The 20,654-nt window shown below is 40.9% G+C and overlaps 1 protein-coding gene across 3 annotated transcripts in view; it reads right to left on the reverse strand.

Moving 5' to 3' along the window:
• Positions 1-322: 322 nt before the first annotated feature.
• ABHD5 (abhydrolase domain containing 5, lysophosphatidic acid acyltransferase) overlaps positions 323-20,654 on the reverse strand; it is a 45,963-nt gene continuing 25,631 nt past the window's right edge. Inside the window, exons 3-8 of one of the 3 annotated variants that reach the window (XM_079933129.1) lie at positions 20,370-20,455; positions 16,967-17,339; positions 9,586-9,740; positions 6,743-6,854; positions 2,293-2,479; positions 325-1,718 (exon numbers count right to left, since the gene is read on the reverse strand). In XM_079933129.1, the coding sequence (XP_079789255.1) occupies positions 1,629-1,718; positions 2,293-2,479; positions 6,743-6,854; positions 9,586-9,740; positions 16,967-17,339; positions 20,370-20,455 (1,003 nt within the window). In that variant the 3' untranslated portion in view covers positions 325-1,628. Of the gene's footprint in view, positions 1,719-2,292; positions 2,480-6,742; positions 6,855-9,585; positions 9,741-16,966; positions 17,340-20,369; positions 20,456-20,654 lie in introns of all 3 variants that reach the window. The other 2 variants (XM_079933127.1, XM_079933128.1) reach the window with 2 other exon arrangements.

Consider the following 20,654-nt stretch of genomic DNA (forward strand, 5'->3'; position numbering starts at 1 on the left):
AAATAAAAACACCAAAAATGACCCAAATTATCTGTACCACTTATAGGTTTGAATCTGGCCATCCAAGATACAAACTAAAAAAGTAAAGACTACTTTTATTCTCAAGGTAGAGAAATCTGACTTGGCTCTCCTGTTACCGTCTGGACTAACCTAGTCCATCCCACAACCGAGACAAATTGCTCACTGGGAAGCTACTTGTCATGCTTCAGTGAAATGTGCCTATTTTTGGGGCAGGGGAGATATTGTTGAAAACAGAACATTCGTCTTCCTCACAGTTAATCAACAGTGATACAACCTTACATTTCCTAACAACTAAAGATTTCCTAATCATTTTTTAAATGCAACAATCAAAACTATGAAGTCATTATTTGCTCTAGTTCACTGTTTTTATTTACATAACCACCTTTCTCCTAGACAAGCAACATTAAGCAAAACATAAGGCAAAGATGACTTGCTGGTGACCATCCTATTCAACTTTCTTTTGTGGAGGGTCTTCTCAGTAGTAGCCAGTTACCACATGGAGCTTCTTCTCAGTTTCAGAGAAATTTTCCTTGTATTAAAAACAGCAAGAAAGTGCTACACTTGATGGTAGTTACTGTCAAATAGTTCAATCAACCTTACAGAATTTTTGTAACAAAGTATGTAAGTTATTTAATCAACACAAAACTCTTAAAAAAACAAAACAAAACAAAAAACCCCCCAAGTACTAGCTAACTTCTGGTGCCATGAGTAACAGCACCACCGATTTTTATATTTTAGTGGTAAAAATGTAATCCAGTTTTAGCACCCATCTACAAGAATTAGATGAAAATATATGATTTGGCTTACTGGAAGGTAACAGTCTTAATGACCCCTCAGTGAGGAAATCTGTTCCTTCTGCTGCATGCAGGCTCAAAGAAAAGAATAACAGTATTAATGGGGGAAAATAGGATAGACTTTTAGTTAAGGCTTTTCCGTACTTGAAATACTTAAGGATGGATCACATTTAAAATGGTGAACATGGCTTTGCAGCCTTAAATAGAGAACAAAGGAAAATCAGAAAAATCAATGCTAGAAATCAACTCCCATCTTTTTAACCAAAACCCTGTCTCAACACTCCATTTCAAAAATGAAGTGAAGCATTCTAAGAAAGTGACAAATTTTTACATAAAAACACACCGAATTTTGTTTAACTCTATCAGTTATTAGACATGGTATATATAAGCAAGGAAAATAAGGTGCACCTTTACATTATATAAAATAATGAACCCAGAAATCACTTTTTAAAATTGGCAGTACAGACTGCAATATAAAAAATACTTGATATAGCAAAGTTAGATAGAAATAAAAATTTCAGTTGAAAAATTACAATATTTCAGTACAGCAGAGGGACAAATAACCTTTTATTAAAGCTACCAGATTTGGAGACTCTTGTACATGTTGATTTTGGAGAAAGGAAAGTCATTCTTCTAGAAGGCACTACCTGGTTTAAATGTGCTAGCAGCTTCATAAAGAAAACATGGGGAAAGTACAGTCAAGAAGCCTGCCTGGTTCTCATGTGAGATTCCTTACTCTCTGCATCGCAGACTGCAAATTATTGCTGAGGAACTGTATTACCCATGTGCATTTCCACGTCATCTGCAGTGTGCTCAGTCCACAGTGTCACAGATCTCCTTCACTTTCTGGTTAAAGTCTTCTGGTTGATCTGCATACACATAATGCCCTGCTCCGAGAATGGCCTAGGAAAGGAAAAGCAGTCAGATGGTCAGTGAGTAAAAGCATTTAATAAAACACAATGACACACACAAAGACACTTAGCAATGAAAGTGAGAACAGCTATATATAAAACATAAAAGAAAAAGCAATACTGATCTGTAGTAACTATTATATACTTCATTAAATAAAGGATCTGAGAATAAAGAGAAAATCCATTTTCATATGCAAAAATAACATTCTAAATTGACCTCTAACAATAGGGCCAACAGAAACACTGAACAAAGTAAGCATGTGCTGCCTTGGGAGGTGGTCGCAGTGCTATTGGACCTGTCTGTCCCTCTTTCAGTCTCTCCCACTGCGGAGATGCTGTGGCTCTAGGACAGACAAGGGCCTAAGAATGGGGATTCGCTGTCTGGACATGAAGATTTGTATGGGTCAAACCCTGCCCCCGTCACAAGTGACAGCAGGTCTCTGACCAAAGCTGCAGGTATAGCTTAGATGTGAAAGCACAGGGATGACCTGAAATCTCACTGAAAGCAAAGATACTAGAACAGACTTCGCCTACAACTATAAGCCAAAAATAAACCACACACTTACTATAGTCTTCACATATGAATGTGGTCGTAATGACTGGATGCTGGTGCCAGAATTGCCATCTATGCAGGATCGGGCGCCATAGATGACCGAAACTGGAATGTCAGGGTGCATTTTACCAATTCGCTGCAGCATTGGTCTTTTTGCCCATCCATAAGGGACAGTCATATTTCTGAACGCAGTCTCACCACTGCGTTCAGAGGGAGAAAGGGAGAAAATCATATGTATGATTCTGGGGGATAAGTATGTATCACACTCCCACCTCTACCAAAACAGACTCATATTTAGCTTCTCCTCCTTTTAAGAAAAACCGCAGCTTACATAGAAAATAATTTACTAGGAAATGTAAGGAAGAAACCCCACAGAAGTTATATGCTTTTGTTAGATAAACAAGGATGCTTTAAACTCTAAAAAAACTCTTAAAAAAATGATCATCTTCCGAATCAAAACATGCAACCCTAAGTCCCTATCATAAAATCATCAAATTTCCTGTGGGGATAGCTGAAATATGTTTTTTCACTCTAACTTATTTACAAGGGAGCTTTTCCACATGTTCATCGCACCAGCATTTTACCTACAATGGCAAAACCAATACCAAGATAAGAACACATTCAGCTTAAGTATTCTTTGTGTATTGTTTATATTTAAAATTTTCTGCCTGTTATGATGTTTGCCGTCTTTAAAAACCTTTCCGGCTGGGGAGAGACAGCCTCCTGGAGCTAGCCAATTCGTAGAGACAGCAAAGGACTCAACTGGGACTGCCTTTATATGCAAACTAACCAATCCAGAGCTGCACCTCTTCTGTCTGGCTTGCACATCCCCGGAGGCAATGTTCCTCTGCCTTAATCAGCCCAGGGCCAGGTGCCAGACAACTAGAAACCACCCCTATATCTTAGTGCCCACTGAAATTATTCAACTAGCAAATCCTACACTGCCTACCCTGCGCTGCCTTGCCTCTCCTGCAGAACCCAGTAAAGGCTCCTGCCTGGACTTTCCCTCACTCCTGTCTTCTGCCACCTGACCAAAATCTGGTGCATCCCCCCGACCCTTCAAGGCATTCAGTGACCCCCTCTCTAGGACCTGTGAGTATACTAAACTTTGTTTTCTTGAGCCTGTCCTTGAGCCTGTCCTTTGTTTTCTTGAGCCTTCTCTCATGGCCACAGCTGACTGACCGTCACATAAAATACAGAACATTTGGCAAACTCCTAGGACAGATCCATTCTGCCGTCATTTCTCTTCTTTCCTCGTACTAGGTGTGCTTCTGAACGGCCGTTTATGAATTCAAGTTCCACCACAAAAAGGCAACAAACTAGGATTACACAGGCACACGTAATCATGGAATGTGAGTAGGTGAAGAACAAACCACTAAGACCATGCAGGAAAACAGATGATGTCCCTGGAACAGGCCACTAAAAATTGTTGAAACAAGTCAATGAAGTGTGTAGACCTAAACCATCAGACCCAACTGCCTGGTGAGTCACAAAACATCAAACCCTTGGGGGACCCCCAAACCTCTCCAGCCTCCCTCACCTTTGGCAGAGAACCTCTAACCTACTTTATTAAAAAGACTGAGGCTACAGCTATACCTCAAGTGCTCTCAAGGCCTCAATTTTTTTAATAAAGTAGGTGTACATATTCTCTGACAGAAGTGAGAGAGGAACAACAACAAAAAAAGTGAAGGAGGCTGTCTCTGCATCTCACCTCTCAGCCTTTCACCCAAGTTTCAGTCTTAGAAAGGATGAGGTACCACTTTTATATTTTAAAGTATGGTCTATGGCTAGAATCATCTGAAGCATTTGTTAAAGATGCAGCCCAGAACTGCTGAATTAGAGTCTTAGAGACAGAGTTCAGGTACCACTTTCTTTTTTTTTTTTTAATATTCAATGGTCTTCACTACAATTATTATTTTTTTTACATCTTTATTGGAGTATAATTGCTTTACAATGTTGTCTTAATTTCTGCTGTACAACAAAGTGAATCAGCTATATGCATACATATATCCCCATATCCCCTCCTTCCTGTGTCTCCCTCCCACCCTCCCTATCCCACCTCTCTAGGTGGTCACAAAGCACCGAGCTGATCTCCCTGTGCTATGCAGCTGCTTCCCACTAGCTATCTATTTTACATTGGGTAGTGTATATAAGTCAACGCTACTCTCACTTCGTCCCAGCTTACCCCTCCCCCTCCCCGTGTCCTCAAGTCCATTCTCTATGTCTGTGTCTTTATTCCTTTATTCCTGCCCCTAGGTTCATCAGAACCATTTTTTTTAGATTCCATATATATGTGTTAGCATACAGTATTTGTTTTTCTCTTTCTGACTTACTTCACTCTGTATGACAGACTCTAGGTCCATCCACCTCACTACAAATAACTCAATTTCATTTCTTTTTATGGCTGACATAATATTCCACTGTATATATGTGCCACATCTTCTTTATCCATTCATCTGTCGATGGACACTTAGGTTGCTTCCATGTCCCGGCTATTATAAATAGTGCTGCAGTGAACATTGTGGTACATGTCTCTTTTTGAATTATGGTTTTCTCAGGGTATATGTCCAGTAGTGAGATTGCTGGGTCATATGGTAGTTCTATTTTTGGTTTTTTAAGGAACCTCCATACTGTTCTCCAAAGTGGCTGTATCAATTTACATTCCCACCAACAGTGCAAGAGGGTTCCCTTTTCTCCACACCCTCTCCAGTATTTATCGTTTGTAGATTTTTTGATGATGGCCATTCTGACTGTTGTGAGGTGATACCCTCAGTGTAGTTTTGATTTGCATTTCTCTAATGATTAGTGATGTTGAGCATCCTTTCATGTGTTTGTGGGCAACCTGTATATCTTCTTTGGAGAAATGTCTATTTAGGTCTTCTGCCCAGTTTTGGATTGGGTTGTTTTTTCTGATATTGAGCTGCATGAGCTTCTTGTATATTTTGGAGATTACTCCTGTGTCCATTGATTCGTTTGCAAATATTTTCTCCCATTCTGAGGGTTGCCTTTTCATCTTGTTTATGGTTTCCTTTGCTGAGGCACCACATTTTTGACAAACTCCTCTAATAATTCTGGTACAGAACCCAGCACAAGAACTGGAGCTCTCATCATCATACTCCATTCTTGATCCTCTCCCTAATGACTGTAGGCTCTGTCTTCCAGGATCCTCCCAGCTCGTCAAGACTTTCAGGCTCTGTTTTCTCTACCGGTGCCTTGTACACAACAAGTAATTTAATTTAAAAAAAGTAATTTAAAAAAAAAAGAAAAAGAAATACCTTTGCTTGGCCCTCTTGCTCCCTCTACTATGCTCTCTCTCATAATCACTGTCAAAATTCACGCAGACTCCCCTTCCCCTCGACCCTCACTTACTCCTCACCGCTGCAGCAGTGTTTCTCATGCTGACACACAGACTTGAAGAAGTGCTGAGTAAAAGAAGAGTGCCATCAGCAAATGAACTTGAAAATGCTGCCTAGTATCTCCCACGCACCTGGGAGATTCAAAACCCTTCGGCTTGGGCTTTCCTGGTGGCACAGTGGTTAAGAATCCGCCTGCCAATGCAGGGGACACGGGTTCTAGCCCTGGTCTGGGAAGATCCCACATGCCACGGAGCAACTAAGCCCGTGTGCCACAACTACTGAGCCTGCGCTCTAGAGCCCACAAGCTACAGCTACTGAAGCCCGCGAGCCTAGAGCCCGTGCTCCACAACAAGAGAGGCTGCCGCAATGAGAGGCCCACGCACCACAACGAGGAGTAGCCCCCGCTCGCAACTAGAGAAAGCCCGCATGCAGCAATGAAGACCCAACACAACTGAAAATAAAAAACAAACCAACAACAACAAAAAACCTTTGGCTTAAAAAACGGTTCTAAGAAGATCCATGGTACAGAAAACCATTCTTGTTTAACACAGAACTCCTTTTTTGTAGAACATTCATACTCATTTGGGAATGCTGCTTTATTTGAAATTCTTCTTTCTCTCTCAACTCTGACCACCTTAACAAGATGCCCAAGACCAAGACTTCCCTCAACTATCCACAGGCACCTTAGGGGAAGAAAGTATGTCTGGCTTTTGTTTTTGCTTTTGTTTTTGTTTTTGTTTTGCGGTACGCGGGCCTCTCACTGTTGTGGCCTCTCCCGTTGCGGAGCACAGGCTCCGGACACGCAGGCTCCGTGGCATGTGGGATCTTCCCCAACCGGGGCACGAACCCGTGTTCCCTGCATCGGCAGGCAGATTCTCAACCACTGTGCCCTGTCTGGTTTTTAATCTCTCATCAGAATCCAGTACAATGTTTTACATAGTAGGTGCTCCATGAATAGATGAGAAAATTAAGAAGTGTTAGTCATTTAACTACTTGTCCTTTTAAATTTAGTCATTTACATACTGATAAAAATCTCCTGGACTATTCATATATTTTCAAAAAATAAAAGTCTAAAACACAAACACAGCAAATTTAGATAAACCTTACCTCGGAGTCTGGACATTACAGTGGTAAATGTATTCTGTCACAGTATCATCTGCAAACATTGAAGAATACTTCCGTTTGAAATCAGGCCTTAAACGCTGTACTAGACTTAAACCTATTTAATAGAAAACAAACATTTTAAATTATATGTATGTTTTAAATTATAATTTAATTTATATACAAATATAGAAGAGTTTAGTGTTTGCTTCTATAATGAGCACTACATGCTACATTACACATGTATTCAAATATGTATTTTAAGTGGAAAAAAGCACAGATCCTAGAAACTGCTCTCCTCAAGTTCCCTAAGGAAAGATTAAAATAAGAATAAAAGTCTGTCATATGTTGACTTACTAATATGCTTTAGGAGCTCAAGAACAGTTGCCTAAGACTTGTTTTTGTAGGAAAATAAATTGTATTAAACAAGGGAGGTGAATAGGACAGATCATACATAAAATTAACTTAATAATTTGTATTTCTTCCACAATTACAACACATTAGCATCTATATGAAGTGAATTGGTATATAAATATTTCTTGGGAAAATTAATTCAGAGTTTCTGCTTGGGACACTAGCAGAAGTCTCCGCTAAGTCCATCCACAGTGGCTATCACGGTCCCACCCCTGAGGTGAGAGGCAGGGGCAAGGCCCCCAAAGCAAAGAGGATGAAGAGCAGGAACTTTTGTCTGGTTACTGTTTTCCCTCGGGGACCCAGGGACTGGCCGGTTTCCCTCTCTGCTTTCACTGCCCAATACTCTAGCAAGATCTTACTTCTTCACTGGCCCTGCCTTCCCATCTCTGAAGGAATTACACAGCTCCACCAAGAATTCTCATGATGCAGTGGACATTCTGCATCACCCTCACCACCATGTGCAAACAACAATGGGAGGCAGAGGACATGGCTTTAAAGGGCCCCTCCTAGGCTTCCTCCCTCCCCCATCATTATCTCCTAACTTCTTTTTATGCTTTACTTTTCCCATAATTGCTACCTGTGTAACTGTGATCAAGCAAAATCCACTTACATGTCAGGACTATAAAGCTCTTAAGCAGCTCATCAAAGGAGGACAAGACACCTAAGAAGGCGTGGCTCTATTTAGGGGGGGCGGTGAAAAGAGGCTACCTACACGAGTACTGAGGGCATGTAGTGTGGTCACCAATTCAGCCCCTGTGCCCTCTTCTCATTGCTGCAGTCCCGCTGCTCTCCCAAAGGGATGGCACTCAGGCAAGGGCAGGGGCACGCCTGGACAGGGGGCAGCAGAATCTACAGTCACCTATGCAGCAGGTATTGCCTCACCCTCACCCACCCGCCACACCGCTATTCTTTTCTCTTGCTAAGAGAACCTGACTTTTGTGTACCATTTAGGCAGCAACGTTCCCAGGAAAGCAGGCCCCTCGCTCCAGCCCCTGGGAACAAATGACGATTGATCAGTCATAGAAATTTCTTCTTCTTTGCTAATGGAAGAACTAGGGGTGGGCAGAGACATAAGGAGAAGTCTGCTGGGGCTCCCAGGGAAGACGTCCTTCCCTGACAAAGAGCATCATGCTTTCCTTTCTTCTTGTTCGGAGAGCCTGTAAGATCATGCTTCCTGTCCTAGCAACCACTGAGGTAAAAGGTCAAGAGAATCACATACACAGACCCAAACCCTAACATCAAGGAGCTAGCTTTGGGAACAAATGCTAAAACCACCTGCTTCCAGACTGCTTGTTAAGGAAATAATAAAAGGCCTTCTGGTTTAAACCGCTGAGGTCTTCAGTCCCTTTCAGCCAAAAGCCCTCTTAACTGACACAAGCTGTAAGAGGGAAAGGCAGAGGTCCAGACCATCACCATCTGTGACAACGAGGGAAGGAAATTCCCTTGGCTGTGAGGCTGAGACAGAAGATCTGAGGGTCAAATAACTTAAATCAGAGACTAAACTCAAAATATGACCAGAAACACAAATCAGGAGTTCCCCAAATCTTTGTGAGAAAGGATGACTTTTATCTTCTTAACACTCTGACATTACAGGGCAAGAAAGGAATCTGAGTAATGATACCTGTTATCCCACGTTTATCGGTCAGGTCAGGCTTTGTGATCTGTCAGCTGGACATCAGTAACTGGCCAAAGGCTCAACAGGTCACTGGGGCTAGCAGATAAACTCCCATGCCTGGGGCTAGCAGGTAAACTTCCCCAAGACACTACTTGCTTGGCTTTTTTCAGAATGTTCAAGGTCACCTAACCTCATCCTTAGCATTTCCCACCTCTTCTGCTTGCTAATTATCTGTAATGTTTACAATATAAAGACCCTTTTTAAAAAAAATAAATTTATTTATTTTATTTTTGGCTGCATTGGGTCTTCATTGCTGCGCACGAGCTTCTCTCTAGTTGCGGTGAGTGGGGGCTACTCTTCATTGTGGTGTGTGGGCTTCTCACTGTGGCGGCTTCTCTTGTTGCGGAGCACGGGCTCTAGGCGCACAGGCTTCAGTAGTTGTGGCACGCAGGTTCAGCAGTTGTGGCTCATGGGCTCTGGAGCGCAGCCTCCGTAGTTGTGGAGCACAGGCTCAGTTGCTGTGGCATGTGGGATCTTTCTGGACCAGGGCTCGAACCTGTGTGCCCTGCATTGGCAGGCATATTCTTAACCACTGCGCCACCAGGGAAGCCCTGAAGACTCCTTTTTAAGGAGAGGAGCCTGGTTTCATTCACCTTTACGCATGGACTGGTACTTTTTAGAGGAGGAGGAGAAAAAGTAAGGTTCAGTTTTTTTGTTTGTTTTTAAGATTTTAACTAACAATGGTGATCAGCAAATACTCCTCTATTGCTATGTATAAACATTTTGCTTTCCTAGGATACATATACAAGCAAGCACTCACCAAAGGGTCCTGCAATCCTGAGGCTGGCTAAAGGGTTAAAGGGAGTCAATGCTGCTCCCAGGGCTCTGATCCAAATTGGAATTGGTCTCTCTTCATCAGCAAGGTGTGGTCGCTCAGGAAAACCCCAAGGCTCCACTAAAATGAGATGACTAACCCTGCATGGGAAAGAACAGACTTCAGATCATTTGGAAAATTCACCCTAGGACTATAAAGAAATTACACGATTTATAAATAAAAATAGAATGAACTTCCTTCGAAAACCTTGCATTAAAGAAAAAACTAATGACTGAACAGGTTACATCATGCTCTTATTATGCATGAATTGATGAGATTTGGTAGGATTTGAGAGTTGTTATGGTAGAAAGAGGGCTTCATTTTTAATCTTTCTATATGTGGAAAGTAACGGATGTGTGAAAGGGTATATGATAACTGTGGTTATTCTTGAGAAACAAGAAAAGACAGCATTTGTTGTTGTTTAAGCTACACTCTGGCAGATGATATAGATCACTGACCATTCAGAAAAATCCAATGGTTCCACGTATCTCATGGTTGACACTGCAGAAATGACTGGAGATTAATATTACACTCATAAAATGGCTTCGGACACCAACAATAGTTATCTCCTATGAACCAAATCATTCTAAAAATGTATGAGGCATTAGCACTTTAGGTGGATTCAAAAGGACTTTGAATGAACGTTTGACAAACATGAAGATGATGTAACAATATGGGCTGAAATTATACCCTTAGTTTGGGATTTCAGTTTGGTGAACAGGAACACATTTACCCTATGCATAACATCATGATATACTGGCATTAGATTCTGTTCCTAATCCTTTCCTAATTTTCTTCTTTACTTCAAAGAGACAGAAAAGCTTCATTCCAAACTCATATAAAAATTGTTTCATGTCACTAATAGTTTTAATTTTTCCATCTTAGGAAGCATCTTTCTGATGAGGGAAAACCAGAACCATGTCCTTGTGATTGTATCACGGTATAACACATCATAAAGATCTTCAACAAAACATAAATGTCCTGACGCAAAACGATATTCAACTGTAGCCAAAACAGTCAACAAATGGCAGCAAAAATCTCCCAAGGGTGAACCGACACTGATTCTGTGTCGGTCATAATCGAAATAGAAAGGTAAAAAAAACAGAACATGGGAACAGACAGCTATTATTTTCCCAATATAAGAAGTTTTCTTATTTTTGTCAGTACAGATAAGGATGAGTTAGTAATGAATCCTTTGCTCTGACTGCATTTTCTCAAACAGAAAGCTTCAGAGCACAGACCCAGAGCATAGAGCTCCAAGGACCCTTGGAGAATACTCAGCCCAATCTTTCATCTCTTCAGATGAGAAGAAAGCTGAGATGTACTATGTGACTCACTCCAGAACCTCAAGCTAGTCAATGCAAAACTAGGGCTATGATCCTTATTTCCCAACCCCAGTGTACTAACAGATGCCAACAAGCCATCGGGCAGAAGGCTCTCTTTCCTAAGAATAGGCCAAGCAACATAAGCTAAACAGATTAGTAAAGGTAGGGCTTAACTCTTACCAACTCTAGGCCAGTCCTAACACTATACTCTAAATCTCATAGCATCTAGAAGATCTGTAGAATGTGACTATGAATCTGTGTGAAGGTATGTCAAATGTGAGATTTCCATATACTTACAGTAACATCACTGCTTAAAAGTTTTATGAGACTATTTTCTAATAGTGTATGGAAATGGCAGTGAAAGTGAATTTTTTTTTAAAAAAGTTATCTCTCATATTCTGACTGCCTCCTAAATTCCTATGACAGCCCACAGTGAGATTTGAGGGTTGGGGAGGGGGACATATGCCAGAGGTATGAGTGGAATTAATGAAACAGCCACCTAGTTGAAAGCAGCAAAGCTTCATTTCGGGGAAATAGCTGGTATTATTCACTACTGACTTACCTAAAGAGAAAAACGAACTCTTTATTAAAACATACTCTACAGAAAAAGATGATTAAATTTTCTTACAAACTTGTTATAGGATTTTGCCCAGTCTGCTCTGAGCTCTTACTGACCTGCTAACCCAAGAAGGGGCAGGACAAAGGAAACTTGAGGGAGGAAAGTCTCACCTATCTCTAGTTAACTGATGGTATTGTTTTTGCCTTAGTTTTGGCTTGCCTTGTTTAGTATGGATCTATGAGATTTTAACAGGTTACACAGAGTATATATACAGGAGCAGATAACATTTTTTTTCTTTTTGAAATGGAGTAAATTGCCCCAACTGTTGTTTGATCCTATGCCTTCAGCCTAGCACATGGTAGATGCTCAGTAAATATTTGGAATATTGTGCTTTTCCAGTTTCCTTTTGATCCTTATCTATAATGATGTACAAATTTTATAAAGTATAACCAGAGTAAGCATAGGAGTTAGTCCAGTCTGAATTTTTCTGGTCCCCTGGATGACATGAGAACACCACTGTTATTTCTCATATTAATCTTGCAGGTCATTACTCATTAGTGGGTAGTAAAATCCACTTACAGAGTCAGAGCCAGTCTGTTTTTTAATAAAATTGTATAATTTGGAATAGAAAAATGTATCATATAACAAAACTTTTGTTTCAGACACACATATAATCATTACTGAGGGTTGTAGTCAAAAAAGTTGGAAAACAATTTTTTAAAAGCTCTGCAACAACGTCTAAACTGTAGTTATATATCATCTGCCTCCACTTGTAAAAAACCTCAGAAATTAACTGTCGCTTATTTTTGGTTGTAAGGATTTTAAATGAGAGACCATGCAAAGCACTTAGGCTGGCGGCTCTCAAATAACAAATACCCAGTAAATGCTAGCTAGTTATAGTAGCAAATACAGGAAGATTACTAGAGAATAATTCATTCTAGAAGCATGGGAAGACAGTGGCTGGGACCATGTAAGGAATGAGTAATTTAACTTTTTTTGTTCTTCAGAAAAGCTTTATCACAGGCTTTGGCTCACACTCCTTATAATCCTGCACCAGACCAAGTTCCCAGGCTATCTTCTCACCTGCTTCTCTAGTAAGAAGATTATCTCCTCATTTGCTAGGCGCTATTTAGTTTTAATGTATATCCAAACTCATATACTAATCCAGACTCGACCCTCTAATATCCCATAGAGGATAGCCTGATGGGATTGTTAGTTCACATCTAGGCTTAAGGAACGGGTCTAGCCAGACAGCATGTGAGTCATCCTATCAGACATCTTTATCAAGAATCAGAGGCTAGGGACCTCCCTGGTGATGCAGTGGTTAAGAATCCACCTGCCAATGCAGGGGACACAGGTTCAAGCCCTGGAAGCCCGGGAAGATTCCACATGCCACGGAGCAACTGAGCCTGTGCACCACAACTACTGAGTCTGCACTCTAGAGCCCGCGAGCCCCAACTACTGAGCCCTCATGCCACAACTACTGAAGCCCAAGTGCCTAGAGCCCGTGCTCCACAACAAGAGAAGCCACTGCAATGAGAAGCCCGCGCACCACAATGAAGAGTAGCCCCCACTCTCCGCAACTAGAGAAAGCCTGCGCACAGCAATGAAGACCCCCTCCCCTAAAAAAAAGAAAGAGAAAAAAAAAAAGAATCAGAGGCTAATGCAAACTACAGGAAAAACAAAGAACCAGCAAAGCAGGAACACAAGAAGAGCTCATCAGTATAGAAACATAATGACGCATTCTTCTCCAGGTTAGTCATCACAGTAGGTCTTGAGTTTGAAGATGGTGAGCAGATTACAGCCTACAGGGCAAAGAGGTAGGTAACACCTGCTCCAACATTCTGGGACAGCTGAGTCTAAATGCTAACAAGTCTATGGAAACCTGACTTTCACAAGACTTAAAGTCAGCTACCAGCCAGAAATAATACAACAGGAATGACCAGACCCAGAACCAAAATGTACAAAGGAGTTTACAGGACCTACTAAGGAACAAGGAAAAGGACCAGAAAGAACTCGAGTCAGTGCACAGATGAGGCATTCTCAAAAAGAAGTTAGCCCCAGATAGTTCCCATTGGTTCCAAGCCACTGAGGGGAGGATGGGGCACAGAACAATAAACTTAAATACCTCTAACTTCGAGTCAAGTAGAACAGTCTTTCTTCTCAAGACAGGCTGATAAGAAATGCTCAGCCCAGCTCCACATAGTCTGGACACAGGAGACAGAGCCAGGCAAGGTCAAAAGCAAGATGATTTGAAAACCTTTTAGTGGAGAAGACCAGTTGTAACCTATACTCTTGTGACTTGGAATGGATCTCTTTGCTAAACACTTTCTAAGTTAATAAAAGTTTTCATAGTGTCCTTTTCCTTAGTTTATAACAAATACCTATAAAATACAGATAGTCTCTGTATGGGATCCTGAACAGCAGGGGCCAGAATGAAAAGGAAAATGAAAAGGAAACACTGAGTACACAGATGAAAGAAAGGAGACGGTATCTTTGGCTATTGTTGCTGGTTTCCTCTATTCCCATTGTTCCCCCCTTAAGGTGATCAGACACTGCTTGATGAAGAAGATTTTACAGAGTGGCAGCCCAAGACACCTCACACAGTGGTCCTGTTTAATTAATGCAGCATATTAATCTACAAGTAAAATTACAGAAAACATCTCTAATTATCACACATCACGGTAAGAGAACGGGGATGAACTAAGGTCATTTTAGCGGAAGGAACGTGAGGTTTGTGCCTCCATTTGGAGTTATCCATTAATCAGTTCATAACTTCTCTGCCCACCAACCACACAGCCTTTCCAGAATGGCCCAGATGTCCCCCTAGAACAGGGCCTTTGCAATTTTTGTCCCTACTACCTAGAATGCTCTCCTGCTACATCCCTTTGAGACCTCCGCCTCAGCTCGAATTACACTTCTTTAGGATACCATAATGGACCTGAGACTGGGTCAGATATTCATCAAGATTTCTCACAGCTGTCATGCTACTCATGTGGTTATTTGTGTCTTTTCCCCCAATGCACTGTAAGCCTTACAAGCACACAAAGTCACTCAACATTATTTTAACAGAACCAACCTGTTTATTTCAATGAAGGACTCATCCAGGTACTTTTACATAAAGAATCACAATTGCTGAATACTCAGTTTTTAATCAATATCAAGAATCTGGGGAAAATATGGGATCACTGCCACAAGTTAGGCTATAGAACAACTTTTATGGACAGAGGCACTCTGCTGCTCATAGAGATGAAGCACACAGGTTGACCTAATGTACCAAAAATTGGAAAAAATTAGTTTTTATTTATTTTCTATTATTAGAATCATTCCTAAACAAGTACATTAAACTAGGCATTTTCACACTTCTCCTCAAACTGTCCTATAAAAATAAACAAAGAATGAAAGAATGGGGCTGCCCATAAAAGATTAAGGGCAGAAATAGGTATGGATTGGGACATAAGTCCCAACAAGTAAAAAAAAGTGTTGTCTTTGTGGTTTTTTCCTCCATGCATAGGAACAATAGAAATTAAAGAGCTGTGGTTTTACTTAGGAGAAAAAAAAAGTACAGATTATATCTATCATACCTGAGGAGGCAAAGAAAAAAGTCATATTCTCAAAGTCCACTTGAGAAAAAAGAGAGAAAGAGAGATAAGAAAAGAAGCATAGTGAGTGAAGGAAATTAACTGAACCTCATCTGGTCTCTATTAGACCATTTTTTCCCCTCCTCTCACCCCACCCCACCAAAATCTTTCTGAAACTCAAAGATTTAATCTCATGACAGCATAATAAAAATGGTCCTTGTAGGGGAGGCTATGCATGTGTAGGAACAAGGATTACATGGGAAATCTCTGTACCTCCCTCTCAAACAGCTCTAAAAAAAGTTTTTTAAAAAGGTACCTGGATCAAGTTAAAGTTGGATAAGTGACATTTAGAGTAGGTAGTTACTTACAGTATACAACAGACCACTCCGCTGCACCAGAGAAAATATGTGTATGCCACCAAGCAGCTTTTCTGGCTCAGGTAAAACCTCTCAGATCACACAGATGGCGACCCTGACAACCACCCAACTGCTTAGTAGGAGTGCAACTTGAAGAAACAGCTAATGCTAAATCTCACTCACTATGAGGCTTGCTATAATTATGAACACTTACACTGGTAACAGTCAATTGTGTTTAACTACATTTGGATCTGTGAGTCTGCTGAACTGTTCTATTAACCATAACATCTGATCTTCTATGGAAATCTAGATGAATTTGCTTAGTCAGGATCAAGCAGAAAAAGTTTCTGTAAGGTAAGAAATTAACACAAATGGGGACCATTACGGAGCAGTGAGGACGTCTGCAGCAAAGGAAATGATGTCTCTATAAGAACAGAGACATTCTTATTTATTGATCTCTTTCTTCTCCGGTAAAAGAGAAATGCTCCAAGGAAAGCCATCCCGAAAAGCAACATAGGAAAAAAGCTAGGGGGAAGGAGAACCCTAGAGGTTAACTGCCACCTTCCTATACTGTGTGCTACACTGTGGTATCATCTGGTCTGTACTTACTAATCATACAAAATATGATTTTGTGACCTCCCCCCCAGATTAGCAACATAAATAATAGGAAATAGCATAAGAAAATAAGGTAAAGAAAGGAAGAGAGGGCTTCCCTGGTGGCGCAGTGGTTGAGAGTCCGCCTGCCGAAGCAGAGGACACGGGTTCGTGCCCCGGTCTGGGAAGATCCCACATGCCGCAGAGCGGCTGGGCCCGTGAGCCATGGCCGCTGAGCCTGCGCGTCCGGAGCCTGTGCCACAGCAGTGAGAGGCCCGCATACCGCAAAAAAAAAAAAAAAAAAAGAAAGAAAGAAAGGAAGAGATGTTACAAAGATTCTGAAGTAAACACTCATTAATTCAATGACTCAGAAAAAAATTCTATGGCAATAAAGGTTAGGGCACAGTATAATAATAAAGAAAAGCCAGAAGATATTCTATGCAGGTGTATTTTCTGTAGCTTAGAGATGTGGAAACTAAAATTTAGAGATTAAGTGATTTGCTCTAAGCCATAAAGATAGCACTAGCACCTACGTCTTCTAATTTCTAACCTCTGGTTTTCTATTGCAGCTTACTAAAACCTGGAAAAGGTTAGGAAAAGCCTGCTGGATCCATAGGCCTAATGATAATAATAACTGTAAACAATAACAACAGTTTTTAGTCGTGGCTTAAATTGTGTACATTCTAACAAACAGAAAGTCCTTTCACAAGCCTCCTACCAATGTGTAGCATATGTAACAGGAAAACCTGACAACACTATTTCTGCTACTAAATTGGCCATCAGTTGTGGCTATTCAGTCTACAGGGTCCTTTAAGACAATGTCTGTCTTATAAGGTTCAGACACCAACAACCACCAAAGAGGGGAACTGGAAACCAGCGCTTGGGTGCCTCTCTTTTGTCACCATCACTTACCTTGATGGGTACTTCAGTGAGTAGGCAGCACCCAGGAACCCACCCAGGTTGTGTCCAAGCAAAATCATTTTGTCCAATCCTAATGCACATCTCCACTCTTCAATGGATTCCACAAACTGATTCTCTACTTCTTCTGCATCACTGTCAAATCTGGGTCTGCTACTTCGTCCAAAGCCCAGCAGGTCAAAAGCATAGACAGGTCTATTGGTGCAAAGATCTCCAAAATTCAGTGCCCAGAGTCCAAGACCTCCTCCAAAACCATGGAGGAGGACAAGTGGAGTCTTATTTGAAATATTATGAGAAAGCTTCAGTGTCCATATTTTATTTCCATTAGATATACGAACAGGTCCTTTTTTGTATGTGCAGGGGACACCTAATGGAAACATAAAAGAGAAATTCTGCTTAGTGTCACTACTTCTGAGAAGGGGAGTATTCTCAGAGCAATCAGAAATTAATAATCTAGAAACCATCTGGTATTCATTTATATAAGTTTAGCCTTTATTATATCAGCCCTAAAAAAAAAAGTGCACATTTTATTGAAGCAATTCTTTTTTTCTTTCATTTTATTTATTTGTTTGTTTGTTTACTTCTTCATTGTGGTGCACAGGCTTCTGATTGCAGTGGCTTCTCTTGCTGCAGAGCACGGGCTCTAGGTGAGCGGGCTTCAGTAGTTGTGGCATGCAGGCTCAGTAGTTGTGGCTCGCAGGCTCTAGGGTGCAGACTCAGTAGTTGTGGTGCACACACTGAGTTGCTCCACAGCACGTGGGAGCTTCCCGGACCAGGACTCAAACCCATGTCCCCTGCACTGGCAGGCGGATTCTTAACCACTGCACCACCAGGGAAGTCCCAAAGCAAGTATTTCTTAATTACCATATTTTACATCTTGGTGGTAAGATCTATCTCAGACAGGTCTCAAGCACCTGTGGCCTAGGTTTTCTGGCAAGTCATGTCAGCTCTTTGGACTTCTTTCCATATCTATCAGTTGAGGGTACTGGAGTGGAACTTAGTGGCTGCTGAATCCATTATTTTAAAGTCTCTAGCTTTACAGACAATAGAATACTACCTTGTATGTGTAGAACACTTGAAGATTAAGCATTGAACATTGAACTCAGACTCAAAAGAAACATTTTTCCCTAAAACATCATCATGAATTTAGGGAAGAATTAACATGTATTAAACACATAACTGAAATCTTAAGTCATCATAATGTTTAGTAGAAAAAGATGGCAGGAACTCCTCAGCATGAGGTGCCAGCTAGTCTGAGTTCGTATCCAACAATCTCTCTAGAGAAAGCAAATAATCACAGTTTTGTTGATAAAAAATCTTTCTTGCCCTCAATGCTACAGGACTAAATACTTTAAATCTCCCCCAAAACTGACTAAAGATGAAACTTATTTGAAATTCTTTTACATTAAATTATCAACTGAATAGCTACACTTAAGATATATCTTAATTATTTGTGCATATACATCTGCAGTGGACAAACACGGAGAACCGGGAGTTTCTGCCCTTTAACCAAATAATCTCCAGTTTTGTACCCACATAGTGGCAGAGGGGAAACCCAGCATTTGCTCAGAATATTAACAGAGCCCAGAGTGAGTGGAAATGACACCAGTTTAGAAAAGGAGGTGATCCGGTACTAGTGCCAAGCCAAACCACATTCTGAACATAGATGTCTGCACATTCCCATAAAAACGATCTGTGACCTCTATGAGAGAGCTCACCCCACTGTATTAGCTGCTTGCTTCTATGTCTGATATTAAAGCAGGGGCCAATTCTCACTCCTATTTGCATCCCTAGAACCCAGCAGTAGGAAATCAGTATGTCTGTTAAACACATGAATTGAGTATCTAGCACCCTTTTTTTTTATCTCTTGACAAGAATTTTTTCTTTTAGTAAATCACAATGACAACTTTGCCAGCTTGGTAGAGAACAAGATTACCCAACCATACAGAGCAGAAATCCATTTGCATGTTAAAAATCCATATAAGATGGCTAATTGTCCCCTTCTTTGGATATATCCCGTTATGGTCACTTACTCCTGAATCATTCAAATGCACAAACAAAATTCATTTGTGGCAGAGAGTATGAAAAACAGGTGTGGACAAGTATATGCACAAATATACATAATAATCATGTATGTGCACTGCACCACTTAAGCTCTTCCTCTAAACAAAATTTCACAGTAAACACCTTTACTTTAAAGTATACCCACAGATATCTGGGAACACTCTGACAGTAAAAGTGTGGGTAAATTTCAGTGCTCACAAGAAACAAAAAAGATAAAGGTTTCCACACTACTATAAATGTAGACATAAAGAATCCTAGAATACTAGACTAAGGATCACCCCGCCCACTCCTCTTATGGGCAAAAACTAGGAAGGTGAGAAAAGGAACTTGCCCAAGACGCTGTAACCCCTGGACTGCAGCCCTGGGCCTAGAACAGGTTACCTGGATGTAGTCGTATGTGTTCTACTAGACAAGGCTACTTGCTCTGCGATACCTACAGCCTGCTCTCAGAGCAGTCTGCGGACCTCTGGTGAGCCACAGATCCTTTCAGGAGGTCTCACGAGGTCAAAACTATTTTCATAACAATCTAAGACTTTATTTGCCTTTTTCACTCTCATTCTCTGATGGGTATACAGTGGAGTTTTCCAGAGGTCACATGATAAGTGACTACCAACAGTCTGAATGCAGAAGCAGATATGAGAATCCAGCTGCCTTACATTAAGCCAGATATTAAAGAGGTGTAAACTTGTAAACAATGTTACTCTTTTCACTACATTTGTTTAGAAAGCAGTTATTTTTAGAAAACATGTTATTTATTTTAACCTGCAATGGGTTTATTACTATTGTTTTAAAATAAATTAATAAGTTGACATATTTTGAATTATTCAGCTTTAATTTTTTTTTTTTTTTTTGGCGGTACGCGGGCCTCTCACTGTTGCAGCCTCTCCCGTTGAGGAGCATAGGCTCCGGACACGCAGGCCCAGCGGCCATGGCTCATGGGCCCAGCCGCTCCGCGGCATGTGGGATCTTCCCGGACCAGGGCACGAACCCGTGTCCCCTGCATCGGCAGGCGGACTCCCAACCACTGCGCCACCAGGGAAGCCCTCAGTTTTAATTTTTAATACAGTAAATATTGATAGCTATAACCTCTAAACAAAGTTCCTTGGGGTACTTCCTAATTTAAGAGTATAAAAGGGACTCAAGACCAAAAAGTTTGAGAACCCTTGACTTCTTCCCACACTTATGTACTTACTGATGACATGTAAAAGGAAAAAAAAGTTCTTCTGCCAACAACTAACACACAACAGAATCTGATCTTCAGTTTCAAGGCGATGCTTTATATTGGACCTATTTTAGTAAATGGCTCAGTTAACTTATAAGAAGAAAACCTTACATTTTAAAATTTTCTCTTCAGCTTCTTTAAGGTGTGATGTTGACGAAGGACACCATGTGGGAAGCCAACCAGTTAGCCATCCTGACCTGGAGCATCAAAAACAAAATACAAATAAGTGAGTTAATGCTCTTCTCAACTCCCAACTGTTACATAGGGAGAAGAAAAGCAGAATAGAAAGTATACTGTCCGTGTGACGAGGAAGCTATCTGTATGTGACAAATTCACCTAATAGGTACAAAGCATTGTGATAAAATACTGGGATACAGATACCTTCAACCTGAGAAC

This window comes from Stenella coeruleoalba, assembly GCF_951394435.1.
Source record: "Stenella coeruleoalba genome assembly, chromosome: 10".
NCBI lineage: Eukaryota > Metazoa > Chordata > Mammalia > Artiodactyla > Delphinidae > Stenella > Stenella coeruleoalba.